Here is a 14,486-nt window from a genome sequence, read left to right as displayed (position 1 = left end):
TGGTTACTAAACTGGATCAGTGAGCCAGAGGGCCGGGGAAACCGCTGTGTCGACTGTAGGCTGAGTCAGATTTTATGAATTTCTGATGACTCTTGATCCCTGAAAACTTTCTCTACATGTGTCGGTTATTGATCGCCTGGTGTTGTTGTGTTGTTTTGTTTTTTTTAATGGTAATATTCCTCATTTTTTCTATTCGTTCTATTCCATTATTTCTCCTTTTTCATTTACTCCCCAAGAGGATGAAGAATTCAGGCAAAGGCATTAGGACCTTTGCCTGAATTCTCACAGTTAAAGTGAAGCGTCTATTAGAGTGAGATGCTGTGAAATTAGCTATTTATGTCGGGATGAATTGTGAAAAAACGTTAGTTTTCTACCTGGCATCAGATCACATTTTGAATTTCTCTTAATACTTTGGTTTATGAGCAGAAAGCTATAGGAAGGGTTGATTGTTCTACAAAGACCACCACTGTTGTGGGAAAGCCCTGCTGGTAAAACACTGTCTGTCCACATCATCGAGATGACTAACTGTCATGATGAGTGAGTATATCCTGTTTGTGGCCACAGACGATTCAACCAGTTCATCAAAGAGTCTTTTCCCTCCAGTTAGAACTCACTGGTACACGCCGCACCAGTAAACCATGAAACCTGACGAGAAAATGATTTAGTTCTTTTGAAGCAGACACATTAAATCCTGTCTTTTGATCCCCTAAAGAAAGGCCCATTTAAAGCCCTCCGGCGCTTCGGCAGACAATGAGACACTGTAACCTCAGTTTATTATGGGGATTTTCTCCGTACTGGTCCACCCCCTTGCCAGGATAATGGCTCGGTCCACCGCTGCACATGGCTGTGAATGCAACCATTGATTTTGAAAAAATGCCACTTTTGTATAAATAAATAGATAAAATATCTGCTACTTTGCAAGTGAACAATGCTTCAATGTGGATTTATGAATTAGAAGCATTTTCGTCTTTTAAATAATGCAGTTTTCGTGCAATGTGGCACAAAAATTACTGACATTTTCATTGTAAAATCTCCCCCCCAACACACACACACACCACATGAATGTTAACACACTGTCTCTGCCTCATTAGCACAATTAAGTTACACAGAAAAAAAACATTTTGATCACTTGTCTGAGAATTTCTCCTCACACTTATACGGTTATACGGTAATTACGGTAGTATTATTATACTTATTATATGATTCATTGACTGGATTTATTGCTTATGAATGCCAGTTTTAAACACAGTTTCATCAAAAAGAGCAGCAGAACAATCAACAATAATAAAAAAAGAAAGTCAGGGGCCGAAGAATGCAGCTGATCGTATCGTTATCAGTCTGCAGACTGAATGAGCCGCATTGTGTTCGTCCTGAATCACCTTTTCATGAGTCGGCCCTCACAAAAACAACACATTAAGAACGCACAAACTTAAAAATGTTCTCCAGAAATCATGTTGCATAATTACAAACACTCAGAGGGCAACTTTAGAGAGTTTATTTCAGTTTATTAGATAAATAACGTACAAAAAACATTAAAGTGGCAGGAAATATTTACAAAAAAAGAATGTGGTAATAAAAATTAAACAAAATGACAAAAAAGTGCTTTTCATTGATTTAAATTATGATTTGTTTTTTTTTACAGATTTGAGTATCTGCAATTGGAAGTGCATAAATAACATTAAAATGAAAGTACAGTGTTTTTGGCACTTCCCTCCGGGACCACAGGTGCTCTTTAATAGATAAGCTCGTCTCCCTGTGCAGAGCTGCTGTCAACAAGAAACAAACAGAAAATGTTTCAGTTTGGAAAAAAGGTCAAAAATATTCATGCTTTTTTTGTTCAGCTCACACACTTAAAAACTTGTATTTCTGCAAAGTTCATAAACAATTCTTAATATGTTTTTTTAAGGTATTTTGTTTGTTTTGGTACCTTCGTCAGGCCAGCAATCTATGATTTTGGAAGTGTAATAACTCCGGCTTCAGGTCTTCTCTGGTGTCATATGAGCTATGATGTCATCACATAAGGAATTTGTGTCATAATCATTGTGTTATGTTAGCGTTAAAATGTTTGTTTTATTATTAGTTCACCAAATTGGGTTTTATTGCAAACTCAATTAGTATTCAAAATGTTAGTGTTAGTGTCGACTTAATGAGAATAAGGATTTCTTAGTTAAAAGAAAATGTTTTAACATTAATGCATGCATGTGATTATATGAGAGATTAACGTTTAAGGAAGTCTGAAATATTCAGTTTATCTTTAAGTTAATTTCACAAGATGAATATCATGTTGTTGTAAGTTAAAATGTTAAGAACCTTTATTTTTTATGCAGAATTCAGATCACATGAACGTCTGACAATATTGTTTGCTTCACGTTTCATTGAACTTTATTATAAAAAACATCCTGATTCACTCCGGCCGCAACGGAAGTTTCTTCCCCCGTGCATTTTTTTTCTGTGTCACATTTTTATGGAAGGATTTCCTGCTGACTTCCCCCCTCATACCTCAGCACAATCTAAATTTTCCAAAACTAAAAAGGCAGTGAGGAATGTGAACCTGCTGCAGAGTTAGCTTCACTTATCATTCACAGAAACATGTGTGCTAATATTGACCTCTACGCCAAGAATGTGTAAAACCTCAAAAAGAGCAGAAAAGCACAAAAGGGGATAAAAAAAAAAAGCATAATCAAATATGAGTCATGCATTCGAGGGGAAGAGTAAAAATATTGGACTCACCCTTTTCTCTTCAGGAGATACTTGTGTAAAAGGAGCATGGCGAACAACACGGCTGTAAAGACAATAATAATCATCATAAAGACTCATTTCATTTTGCATTCCAACTGAAAAATTTAACTCAAAGGTGAAATCTTTACATTACCTAATGTGATGCATATCACGCTGACTATAACGGCCACATATCCTGCAAGACACGTGAACATTTAAATACAGAATTTAAATAACGACTCATGTTAACAGCACCGCGGTTTAATAACTCACCAGTATCCTTGTTAGTTTCTATCGTCTCACCGCCTGCAAGTATAAAACAGAGTCATTAGAATGCAATTAACAACATGAACATCAACACATACAAGAAAGTGCTGAAAATCGGAATCAGATTAATCGCGGGTTAGTTGTGGATTAATCACGATTAATCGCCATTTGTAAATATACCAGAAAAATGTCCAATTTCTCTGTATATTGTTGTGGGAACGGAAATTAAGAAAAAGTAAAAAAGGTCGGAGCGAGTCGGAGCGAGTCAAATCTCGACTCAAGTCCATTTATTTATATTACGGAGGCAACTTGCGTGTCGCACCTTCGTAGACAAAGACATCGGTCACAATGATCTTAACGGCCAAACGGAAGATCGGAGAACACATTTTCGGGTGCGAGCTTTCCAACGCTACCAGATTTGAGTCTCTACGACCTTCCGTTCCGGAGATACACCAGGAGGACCAACATCACCCTCCCAGCCCCTTTGGAAGTCTGGTTTGTTTAATATATAGTGAAAAAACACATTTCACACTTTCGTTGGTCGCCAGGCAACTGCTCAGAGCCAAGACTCATCCCGACACATTACCCCCCCACAATAAAAACAGCAAATTGTTCTTTTTACACTTCAGTTCATCCAAGTCTCGGCCAGAAAGTGTCATGTGTTGGCTCCAGCTGACCACACTGATGACCATGTTGGTTCTCCTAACAACTGTTTTTGTGTGTATCCAAGCATTACGCGTTCACTGTGCCACCTTAAATTTCTGCTAACAAGCGCTTAATCTCACGTTCGATTACGGATCTTGTTCAGCTGCCTTAAAAGGTGCAATGTGAAAGATGTTGCCACATACAGAAATAAGGGGGGCAGCATTTCATATCACCTCCGTAATGGCTCCATACAAATCAAAATGTATATATATAGCAGAGTATGCTAAGCTAATTTTGGCCAGCACAACCTACCGACGAGGACGAAACCAAAATATATGGGCCTTTTCTATTTTCTGCCACTTTGGATTTAATCCAAGAAGCAAGCACGGACACTGTACCTTCAACGTCACAGCTCTCCTCATGAGGACAGCACTGACTCACTATCGCCCCCTCTGTCAACAAGTGGTACTACAAGATATGACGGGCCTGGGCTAGCTGGTTAGCGTGCTCATTTCAGTAAATATCTCTGCAACACGATACATTAACGTCAACACAGTAGCCTCTTCACATTCTGTTGTTTTTAATTGAATTGATTTAATTTGATTTAATCAAATTTCTGGCCACACATTACACATCGCACCTTTAAACAAACGTTCTTTCCTCGACTAAAACAACTATGCAATTCAACAAAAATGACAAACCGAGTAGATATTAAACACACAACATGTGGAAGTCTACAGTTGTCTAATCACACTGGAGTATTCTATAAGGCAGGGCTGTCCAACCTGAATCAACTAATTAACTAACCAGGGTCTTCAATCAAGACCTTGAGGGGGGGTTTAGCTCAGGAGGTAGAGCGGGTTGGCTGGCAACCGCAAGATTGCCGGTTCGATCCCCGGCTCCTCCTAGCTGAGTGCCTGGTGTCCCTGAGCAAGACACCTCACCCTAATTGCTCCTGACGAGCTGGCTGTCGCCCTGCGTGGTTGACTCAGCCGTCGGTGTGTGAATGTGTGAGTGAATGGGTGAATGTCAGTCATTACTGTAAAGCGCTTTGGAGAAAAGCGCTATATAAATGAGGCCATTTACCATTTGATGAGTTGGATCAGGTGAGGTCGTGCTGGGCTAAAACCTGCACCCACACCGGCCTTCTTGGATACGATTGGACAGCCCTGCTATAAGGGATGCTTTGCTGCTCACAGTAAAAAAAAAAAATATCAGGCTTCGAACCTCCCGTCGGCTTTAATAAATACCTTGAAATGAAGGCGGCATCGCCGATGTCACGCCGGTCGTGGAAGCTCGACCCCCGGCTGTCGAAACGTACCCGCCACCTTTGAACAGAGCGATCAGAGCCATTCTTAGTTCTTCCCTCAAGACGGGATAAAAGGGATCCGAGAAGCCGAGAAGGCGTGAAGCAGTTTCTGAGATGCGTTCCCAGAATCCATTCATTGTGGGTTTTTTATTTTAACTTAATTGCGTTGCCGGTTGGCGATTCGGAGACATTGTTCTGTACCTGGAGCCGAAGGTGAGACGGCTGGCGTCGCTCTGGTTGAGAAGGTATTATCTCTGTGGGGTGTCGGAGTGGAGGGCGACTCTGTAGATGTGGTTGCTTCTGTGGAAAGTCATCATTATTATTATTATACTGGATTCCTTGTAGGGAGGCAGCATATTTCCCCTCTCTTTATGTTTGTCTACCTGGTGGAAGTGTAGACGTTGGCGCTGTCGTTGTTGTTGTGGTTCTATCTTCAGTCATCACAGCTGTGGATAAGAAAACGACTGAATTCATCCATTTACATTTACATTTAGGGCATTTAGCAGGTGTTTTTGTCCAAAGAGACTTACAATAAGTACATTTGTCGAAAGAAAGAAACCACAACATATCATTGCAGATAAAGTAAGAGCGAATATGCAATAAATATGCATGTATTTATGTCACTTTTCATGCAGAATGTCGGCGTGTCTACAAAAGTTCCACTTCGTCCACTTTAACAACGCGCCTTTGTGACGCAGTGTTTAAGTGACGCATCTGATGTGAATCTTCAGGTCAGTGTGAAGCTGTTAAGGAGAGTGTGAGTGATGGTGAATAGAGAACTGCTGCAAAGCTCAAACCCTGCATAAAAAGAGCTCGGATGTTCACTGGGGTCACCATGACAACACCTATAGTACTATAGGTGCAGGCGCCGTCTTACCATTAAGGCAAAGGTAGGCATTAACAGCAGCTGATTAAATGTATTCCCCTGCTTTGGCTGGTGAAGGCGAGGCGTTTCCACTATCAAACCTACGTTTGATATCTGAATGCCCTTGAACGCATCGACCCAGACGCCTCCCGGCCTCATCAGTCGACAGCAGACCGGCTCAAGGTTTCTGCTCGTGGGAAGGGGAGGTTTATTGGTGCCACTGGAGGATTTTTTATATCTCTGAATTACAGACCTGCTCTATATGAAAAGCGTCTCTGGAGGTTACTTCTGTAATTATTCCACATAAAACGATCTTTCATATTGCGAGGAAATGAAAGGGGGGCTGGAAATCTGCCTGCAAACGTGTTTGAACAGTTAAAACATGAGAAAGTTTACCTTCGCACACAGGAGGCCGGGAGTTGTATTTGCCGTAGTCGCTGCACGTGGCGCTCGCCTTCCCGACGAGGGCGTAGCCGTCGTCGCAGGCGTAGTGTACGATCTCGCCGTATGTCGGGTCGTCTTCGGATTCCCACGAGTTTCTGCCGTTGGTCACTTCGGCCGGTTTATTACATGTGATGGCTGAGGAATCACATCATTCGGATTAACAGCAAAACAATCCACATTGTTGTCACATATATGTAAATATATATATAAATATATATGTGTGTGTGTGTGTGGGGGGGCAACATAGCTTTAGATTTAAGGGGGGGAACATCTGACAGATCACATGTCCTGTTGTCTCTGCTTCCTGTTTCTATTTTTATGTATTTTATATTTTGTTTTTTGCTTTTGTTTGTTGTCTTATTCATCTTTTCCTTTCTATACTAATTTCCATGTTAGTATTCCATCAACCTGCCCTCAAAAATAGACATTTACAATATTTTCTGGTTGTCTGATTGTGCATTGTGTCTGTCTTTAAATGAATAAATTACCATTACAATATAAACGAAAATAAAATAAAAAAGGAACAAAAAGAAACAGCAGAAGAAGATCTTCACAAAGACAAACGAAAAACCGCTGCTTCATAAAACACATATTAAACCGTTTTATTGCTTCATGAAATAAAAAAAAAAAAAGGAGATACTGACTTTTACACTGGGCTCTTCCATTCCAGCCCGACGCGTAGCACTGTTTGTAGCTCGACCCCCTGACCTGGAACCTGTTGACGGATGTGAGGAAAAAAAGGCTGTTTATTTCAGGAAGGAACTGATACCCAAGAACCTTGAAACTGAATTCTTAAAATGTTTCTTCAGGAAACTATTTATAAACCGCGTTGGCAAAAAGGAGAGCCACGTTTCTACTTGGTGAAACCTTCTGGAAACATCTCTGTTTGTCTTTTCCAGAATGTTTCTTTGAGTGAATCCATCTCCACTTCAATCATCTCGAACAAAAAAACAGACTTTGCATGTATGTAAATGTATACTGGGTTGCCAAAGGAGCGGCTCCATGCCCACACTTGTTCCTCTAAATGGAATTGAACCAGATGACAGTGAGATGGGAATTTATATTTTACATTTACACGCACCCTTTATCACACAGGACTTTTACGAGAGCACCGAACAGGGTTCCAGCGCTGGTGTTGAAGCTCATATGAGGCTGAGATGTCGGGGGTCCACAGTCCTTCTCTGGAAGAAAACGGGATTTATGAGGGATTTAAGCCCAGAATCACAGGATTAAAGTAGTCAGTAATCAAAGGAGACGGGTCCTCACTTTTACAGTGGAGATCTGGTTCAGTCCAATTCTTATCAACGCAGGTTATAATCCCGGAGCCACTTTCTGGAACGTATCCGTTACCACACTCCAACGTGACCTCCGACCCCTCTGGGAAAGCGTTCATTAGAAGCGCTTTGTTGGAGCGGACGATGTTGGGCATCGCCGGAGGCTGAGGGCAGTTGGCTGGGGTAAAAAAAAGAATGTATTTGAAAAAAGAGAGACAAAGAAGAAACATTAACATCAATAGCAACGACTTTTAGTTTCACAATCAGTGAAGGAAACAATAAAACCTGAAATATGTGAATAATAAAGCTAATCATTTAAAGAGATGATACAAAGCAAGAAGGAATATTCATCGTCAGTTTCTCATTCATTCTGTGGTTTTACATTTAAATATTAATAAATGGTTTTTAACACATCAGGTCAGTTTATCAGATGCTTCATGGATTCTTCATAACTTTGATATATATATATATTTTAAAGTGTTTTGAAGCATCATTTCTTAACAAATAAAGTTACAACTAATAAAGCCATATTAGGCTTATCTGGAGGTCATACTGATGACATGAAGACGTGTGTCGGTGGCCGTCAACTTGTTGTACACTTTACATGGAATCATCTTATCTCTAAACTAAGACTAAACAAACAGAATAGTTCTCAAATACGTGGAAGGTTCATAAAAACAAATAAATAAATATGCCTAGAATATTCCTATGGAGACATGTAAATAAATAATAAGGTGACATAAACATCAAAGTATGTACACAAAAGAAAGATAATTCTGATTTAATTGGGCCCCTTAATCATACAAAATGGGTATTGATGTCTGAATGGGGCCCCTCAGATAAATATCACAGGATATGTGAATTGTGATATAATTAATAATTGATACAATTTATAATGTAACATTAAAGTGTGACATTTGTGTCAATAATCGTCAAGCACAGGTGGTGGGAGGGGGGCCCCAAATCAAAGTCTACGTAGGGCCCCCAAAAGGATTGGGCTGGCCCTGTCTCAGTAGCCACTTTATTATGTAGAAACCATAACATCTATTAAAGATCATAATGTTCAGTTTATGTTGTTGAAAACTACACATTACTACATGTTTATTACATAGGTCGTAGTTAAAGGTGGTACTGAACTACATACACTTCATTATGTGTCTAATTAGTGTCCCATTTAGTACAACATACTACCAATTATAGAATAATAATACAATAATAATAATAAAACACCTCTATGAAAGAGTCAAGAAATGTAGCAAAACAATCCACAGCTGTATTCATATTTGTAAATGTTATTTAACTCACGGATCTCAGATGTTATAGTTACAGACTATTTGTAGATTAAAACAAAAATAATTCGACGCTTAGTAATCAACTCTAAATTAATCAACATTTCTTATTCTGGAGAGAGAAAAACGCTGGAAACCCCGTCACGTGACTCGGTAGGTTGATAACTGTTATCTAATTAGCCAGACTGCGGAGGGAGATGTTGAACTGACCTGCTGCTGCACTCGCGACACAGAGGGAAAGTAACAGTAGAGATGTGAGTCCTCGCCGTCCACTGGAGACCTCCATGCCGGGACTAAACAGATCCAGATCCAGACCCGAGACTCGTTCAGACCACGTTGCTCCAGAGAGAGACGAAGGAGAGACGCGACTCGCTCCGCTGCCCGTCAACACTGGTCCTCCCCTGAACGCACCACCACTATTACATGTCACAGTCAAGTTAACGTCAATCAGCAGGAAATCAGAGAACGGCCTTCACAATAAAAGCATGGGGAACTTCTTCAAATCGTAAGACATTCATTTAAAGGTATTATTTTGTTATAGATAACAGACATTTTGGCGTATATATATATATAACATTAAAACACATTGTGGAGGCTGTACATAGCTTCCTTGTCGACTAGATTACACAAGTCTAATAGGGCCGACTTGTTTTTTAAAAAAAAACGTTTTATTTCTTACTTCTTTATGTGTACATAATGTTGATTCAGCGATTCATCTATCCATCCGGCCTTTAACAGTCTTATTTTGAAAAGTCCGGCAGGAAATATGTTTTTTAAAACACAGCAGAGACGAGAAAGGGAATAAAATCGATGATATATTTGAATTACTTATAGTTAAAAAAGGTGTGAGTGTTCTTTTAATGACTAGTAGAGAATAAACTCAAACTTCCAGTTCCTCCACCACCACCAGCCAGAGCAGCAGCAGCCACAGTAAATAAATAAATAAAAGGTGGAAATAATATGGGTGTGTCTGGGCAAAAAGGGGGTATTCCCTGTCCCGGGTCCTCCAAGGGGGAACCTTTCTTTCCATTTTACTCCTTTATGACGGAAACCTCCACGTTGAATATCAGAACACTGAAAATGCCAACATGTGTGATCTTAGAGGGCAAAATAATCAGAATCCTAAAACAGTTAGGGATTGGAAGAGTGAGGATTGGGGTGTTTTCCAGGTTACATTACAGAGCGACTGGAGTTATTGTCATGGAAACACATTCCACAGTTCTCCTCGATGAGGGGCTGAGCCTCGTTGCCTCGTTGCCTCGTTGCCTCACACACACACTCATACTGTTCAGCTTGTGGAAAAAGAGTTGCCTAAGAAACACAGATTTACATGGAAACCAGGCAACAAATAACTTATGGAGCTCCGTGTCTGAAAGGTTTTGGCTGGATATTCAAAATTGGATATCCCTTAAGGTTAATGATTCCATCCTTTGAAATGTCTTATTTTATTATATGGACAATCTTAATTAATCTAGTAATAATATATTAATAAGTATAAACAATCATTCTCATGGGTAAATATCATGTTCACTGTAGCAAATGGAGGAACAGTATAAGCCCTCCTTTAGTTGGCCTATAAATGATTATTTTTACATCATTTAAAAAAATACATTCAGCGAGAGAGATTTATGGCGCTTTATCTCATTTCTTACTGTTTTGAAAAGTACTCCTTTATTTCATGGTCTTGCCTCCTTTTCCCTTTTTGTATTTTAATGGTCTTGCACACATATATATGTATTTAACATGTTTACTTTGTATGGACCCCCCTTTTTTCTGATTTGTTTTTTGTTTGGTTTGTTTTTCTTCTGAAGGATTGCGATGTTAGATTGTATTGCTTGTGTTTTTGCACGTTTGTGGTTTGTTAAATACAGAAAACCAAAAATAACATCTTATGAAGCTTCTTGGCCTGTAGGCGACTCTTCAGTGAGCCAGTGATAAACCACCAGTATAAAGGGATGCACATTCACCACTAACAAGTAGGATATTAATAAGACCCTTCAGGTGTCTCTGTCTGCACTCTCAACCTGACATGAAGCCGACAACAGGTGACCTGTACAAACTGTGTGGCGTTCAAAAACAGCCCAACAAACTAGCGAGAGGGCAACTTCTCGTTGTCGCCAGCCCTCGCCTCCTTATCTCTCCAAACAGCCCGTCAGAGTGAACGATTGAGACGCCTCCCTTCTCAGCAACCAGCCTCGAAGAATGCATCTGCTTCTCCTCACGGCTGATAAGGAGAGAAAGGAGTTAACATCTGTCCACGGCTGCCGAGGGTCACCTGCTCATGTAAATACCGAGGATGTGAAGAGTGGCGGGTCACAACCTTTTTTACTCCACACATACATTTATACTTGATTTTAGTGAACTGAAACCGCACAACAGAAGCCTTCATGTGATTTATAAGTATCTTTTCCTCAAGAGAAAACTCAAATATGATATATTCTGTTCAAAATGTGCATCTCCTCAGAAAACGACTTCTAATGAGCGATGGAGGGAAAGTAGTTGAATGAGTCAAGGCATGTTATTCATGCCTGAGTTGATGTGTGCAACCATGTGCACCAAAGACTTCAGTGTAAGTTGCGACATCTAGTGTTGTGAAAGGTGAACTGCATGGAAAGCAGCAAAAGTTCTGATGAATAATTGCAGTAATGAGATAATCATGATCCAAAAATTGTGTTGTTTTTTTAATGTGAGTCGTGACTCAATGCAGTACACACACACACACACACACACACACACACACACACACACACACACACACACACACACACACACACACACACACACACACACACACACACACACACACACACAGCCTTTTGCCACATTGACATTACAAGCAGAGGTGGGAAGTAACAGTACAAATACTAGGATTTTCAGGTATCTGTACCTTACTTGAGTATTTATTTTTCAGACCACTCTTTTACTTTAACTTGACTTTATTTGTACTTTCTACTCACATTTTCAAAACAGGCTCGTTACTTTAAGTTTGAATACATTTGATGGGAATTATCGATTATTAATTTTCTTATAAATATGAGACAAGATTCAGGTAGCCTGCTAATAAAAATGTCCTAAATAGGGAAACTTTCCACTTTTACTTGAGTAAATAAGTTGAATGTGTACTTCTACTTTTACCAGAGTATTTTTGAACACAAGTATGTGTACTTCTACTTGAGTATATAGGATATCTTTTCTTTTGACACCTCTGCTCATAAGTAAGCTACTACAGTTGGAAGCATTTGATTGTGAATAAAAACAAAGTAAAGTGCTGCTTGTGGTACAAATGTGAATAACAGACCAGTATTTATTTTCGACTATTCCGACACCTCTAACTTCCAATAAATCTAGTCTGCTTCTTACCTATTTAGTTTACGGTTGCACCGACCTGGAAAAATAAAGAAATGCATCTTTTGTTCTACATTAATGCAGCAGAATGTGATTATTTTCAGACAGAAAAGACAACAAAACAAAAAATTGGTGGGAGAAGCTTGAAATAATCTGATTTTCTCTCAAAGTTGTACATCTGAATACGGCGATAGTGAGGTCAAAGAAAAAAGCTCTTTGCAGAAAAATGTACCTCCGCTACGAAACAGTCATTACAATCCACTTCCACGCATCATTTCATGCCAGTGCTTGAAATCAAACATGAAATTTCAGTCATTTTTAAGCAATTTAAATAAATTGTCACACCGCGTGCAATTACCAAGTCGTTCAGCAGCCATTAAGGCTGCTGTTCCGCAGTCGTAACAAGCTCTGAACGACTGAGTCGCTCTCATCCACTAACCGACATGATGGACATGCAGAGTGCCTTAACCGTGTAGATACTTCATCACCAATGATGCGTTCAAAAACAACCGTACTGGTGCAGGACTGCTGGAGACGACGGGCATCTCACATTATTTGAAGGACAAGCTCAAGTGCAATGTATCAGTCAGAGACCTTGATCTTTAGTTCCCATGCAGCCGATCAGATCCTGCACAGGAACAAACATGCACCATAGAGGTTTAACGTAATAAATAATGTTTCTAATTCCGTTTGAGCCATTCGTTGACGTCTCGGCTTCACATGGCGATGATTCGTGGCTGCTTTTGAAATATGGATACGTGTTGAACCACGTGGCATCCGATGCCCGAGCTTTCTCCTGGGATTGAAAAAGCATACACCTCTCGCCGAGCTGGAGAAAAAGCAGCCGGCTGCCATGACAACTGGAAATCTGCCATAGTAACAGTGGCTATTGTTGCCTTGTCACATGAAAGGCATTGTTGGACTGCGGAGGGAAAATAAAGTAATTGAAATATAACAGCTAAAAGATGATTCTGTGAACAATTCTGACAGAAATATAATAGCACGGTGATGGAGAGCAGCTGTGGCTCGGAGGATGAAGTGGGTTGTCCTTGAATCGGAACAATCAGTGGGTTGATTCCCCGATGTGGGAACCCTTTAGTTTGGACCCTGGTGGGCAGGTGGCGCCTTGCAGGGCCAACACGGGGGAATGTTGACATGTATTGTACAGCGTAAGACTCGAAAGGCGAGAGTTTTGTGGGCTTGGAGACCAGGTCCCATGGGGAGTCCTTTGGGGTGTTTTGGAATATCCGGTACCGGGGGTTGATACAACAATCCGCCCTTTTATAAATAGATTGAGAGCTTTCTACATCCAACACATTTTCAGCAGGTGTTGGCCTCCACCATCGTTCAGGGATAGGATTTTAAGACGCAGCCGGCAAGAGGAGATTGTCCGTTTTTGAAGAAAACCTCAGAATTGTCTCTTTGCAGATGTTGTGGTACTTTTGGCTCCAATCGGACTTTTTTTTCGGAATCTTCAGCATATGTTGGAGTGGTTTTCAGCCAAGGGTGAGGTGGGGTTCGGGGTTGAGAGCCACTCTGAGGCCACATTTTGTCCTCTGGGTTGGGAGTGATTCACTGCCCCAAGCGAGGGAGTTGTAAAACGGTGATGGACAGGTACTGGATTGTTGTGGTGAAAAGGGTAGCCCAGGTAAAAAGGCCAAAAACTATTGCTGCTCCGTTGAGGCGAAAGATGCTAGCTGAGATGGAATGCCTCCCAGATGCCTCTCTTTAGAGGTGTTATGGGCACGTCCAACCAGTAGGTTAGACCCAGATCCATCTGGCCTGGAAACACCTTGGGGAAGAGCTGGAAGACACCTTGAATACTCTGCTAAGCCTGCTGAATGGATGGAAGAGAAGTCCAGAAAGGTGTTTTCAGTAAAACTTTATTTTTTCAGTGCATGAACGGAACACCATGTCAAGGTCATAGTCTATCCTTTTCAATTCATTTTTAAATATTTTCTCTTTCTTTTTACATAAAAAAATAATGAAGCGATTTAATATACCTCTATTTTTTTCTCCCCCCCAGAAAGAGCACTCAGCAAGTATTTATAAAGGTGCTGTACAATGTACAAACATTTACATCTACTGTTCCTACAGAATGTAGAAGTTACCACAAGGATTGTTTTTTATATATATAATGAAGCGATGCAAGGCCACAGTATGATACAGAGATGAGAAAAAAATAACAAAAGCATAAAAGGAGTAACAACAGTGCAGGGGTCGTACAATAAAAAGGGGCATTATCTGACTCACCGGAGTGAACTGCCTGTACCTGATACTCAGGGTTGGATTTACCCAATCAACCAACCGCTATTACTATTGCACAAACA

General features: G+C 40.3%; 1 protein-coding gene across 6 annotated transcripts; it reads right to left on the bottom strand.

Moving 5' to 3' along the window:
* Window positions 1–1,487: 1,487 nt before the first annotated feature.
* LOC311030990 (complement decay-accelerating factor) lies at window positions 1,488–9,224 on the bottom strand. Of its 6 annotated transcripts, none has more exons than XM_084037057.1 (13): window positions 9,022–9,223; window positions 7,515–7,700; window positions 7,330–7,429; window positions 6,893–6,963; window positions 6,201–6,383; window positions 5,323–5,385; window positions 5,141–5,239; window positions 4,881–4,958; window positions 2,992–3,024; window positions 2,873–2,914; window positions 2,731–2,782; window positions 1,928–2,002; window positions 1,488–1,766 (listed from the first exon to the last, which is right to left on the bottom strand). In XM_084037057.1, exons 1-12 carry the CDS (start codon window positions 9,095–9,097, stop codon window positions 1,933–1,935), a joined length of 1,053 nt encoding a protein of 350 aa, XP_083893183.1. In that variant the 5' UTR covers window positions 9,098–9,223; the 3' UTR covers window positions 1,488–1,766; window positions 1,928–1,932. The 6 variants fall into 6 exon arrangements, with proteins under 6 accessions (XP_083893183.1, XP_083893184.1, XP_083893182.1 ...); XM_084037058.1 differs by having other exon boundaries at window positions 1,488–1,763; XM_084037056.1 differs by having other exon boundaries at window positions 1,488–2,002; window positions 9,022–9,224.
* Window positions 9,225–14,486: the final 5,262 nt, after the last annotated feature.

This window comes from Eutrigla gurnardus, assembly GCF_963514095.1.
Source record: "Eutrigla gurnardus genome assembly, chromosome: 2".
Classification (NCBI taxonomy): domain Eukaryota; kingdom Metazoa; phylum Chordata; class Actinopteri; order Perciformes; family Triglidae; genus Eutrigla; species Eutrigla gurnardus.
Note: the sequence above shows the minus strand (reverse complement) of the source record. Positions and strands in the feature narration are given on the sequence as shown.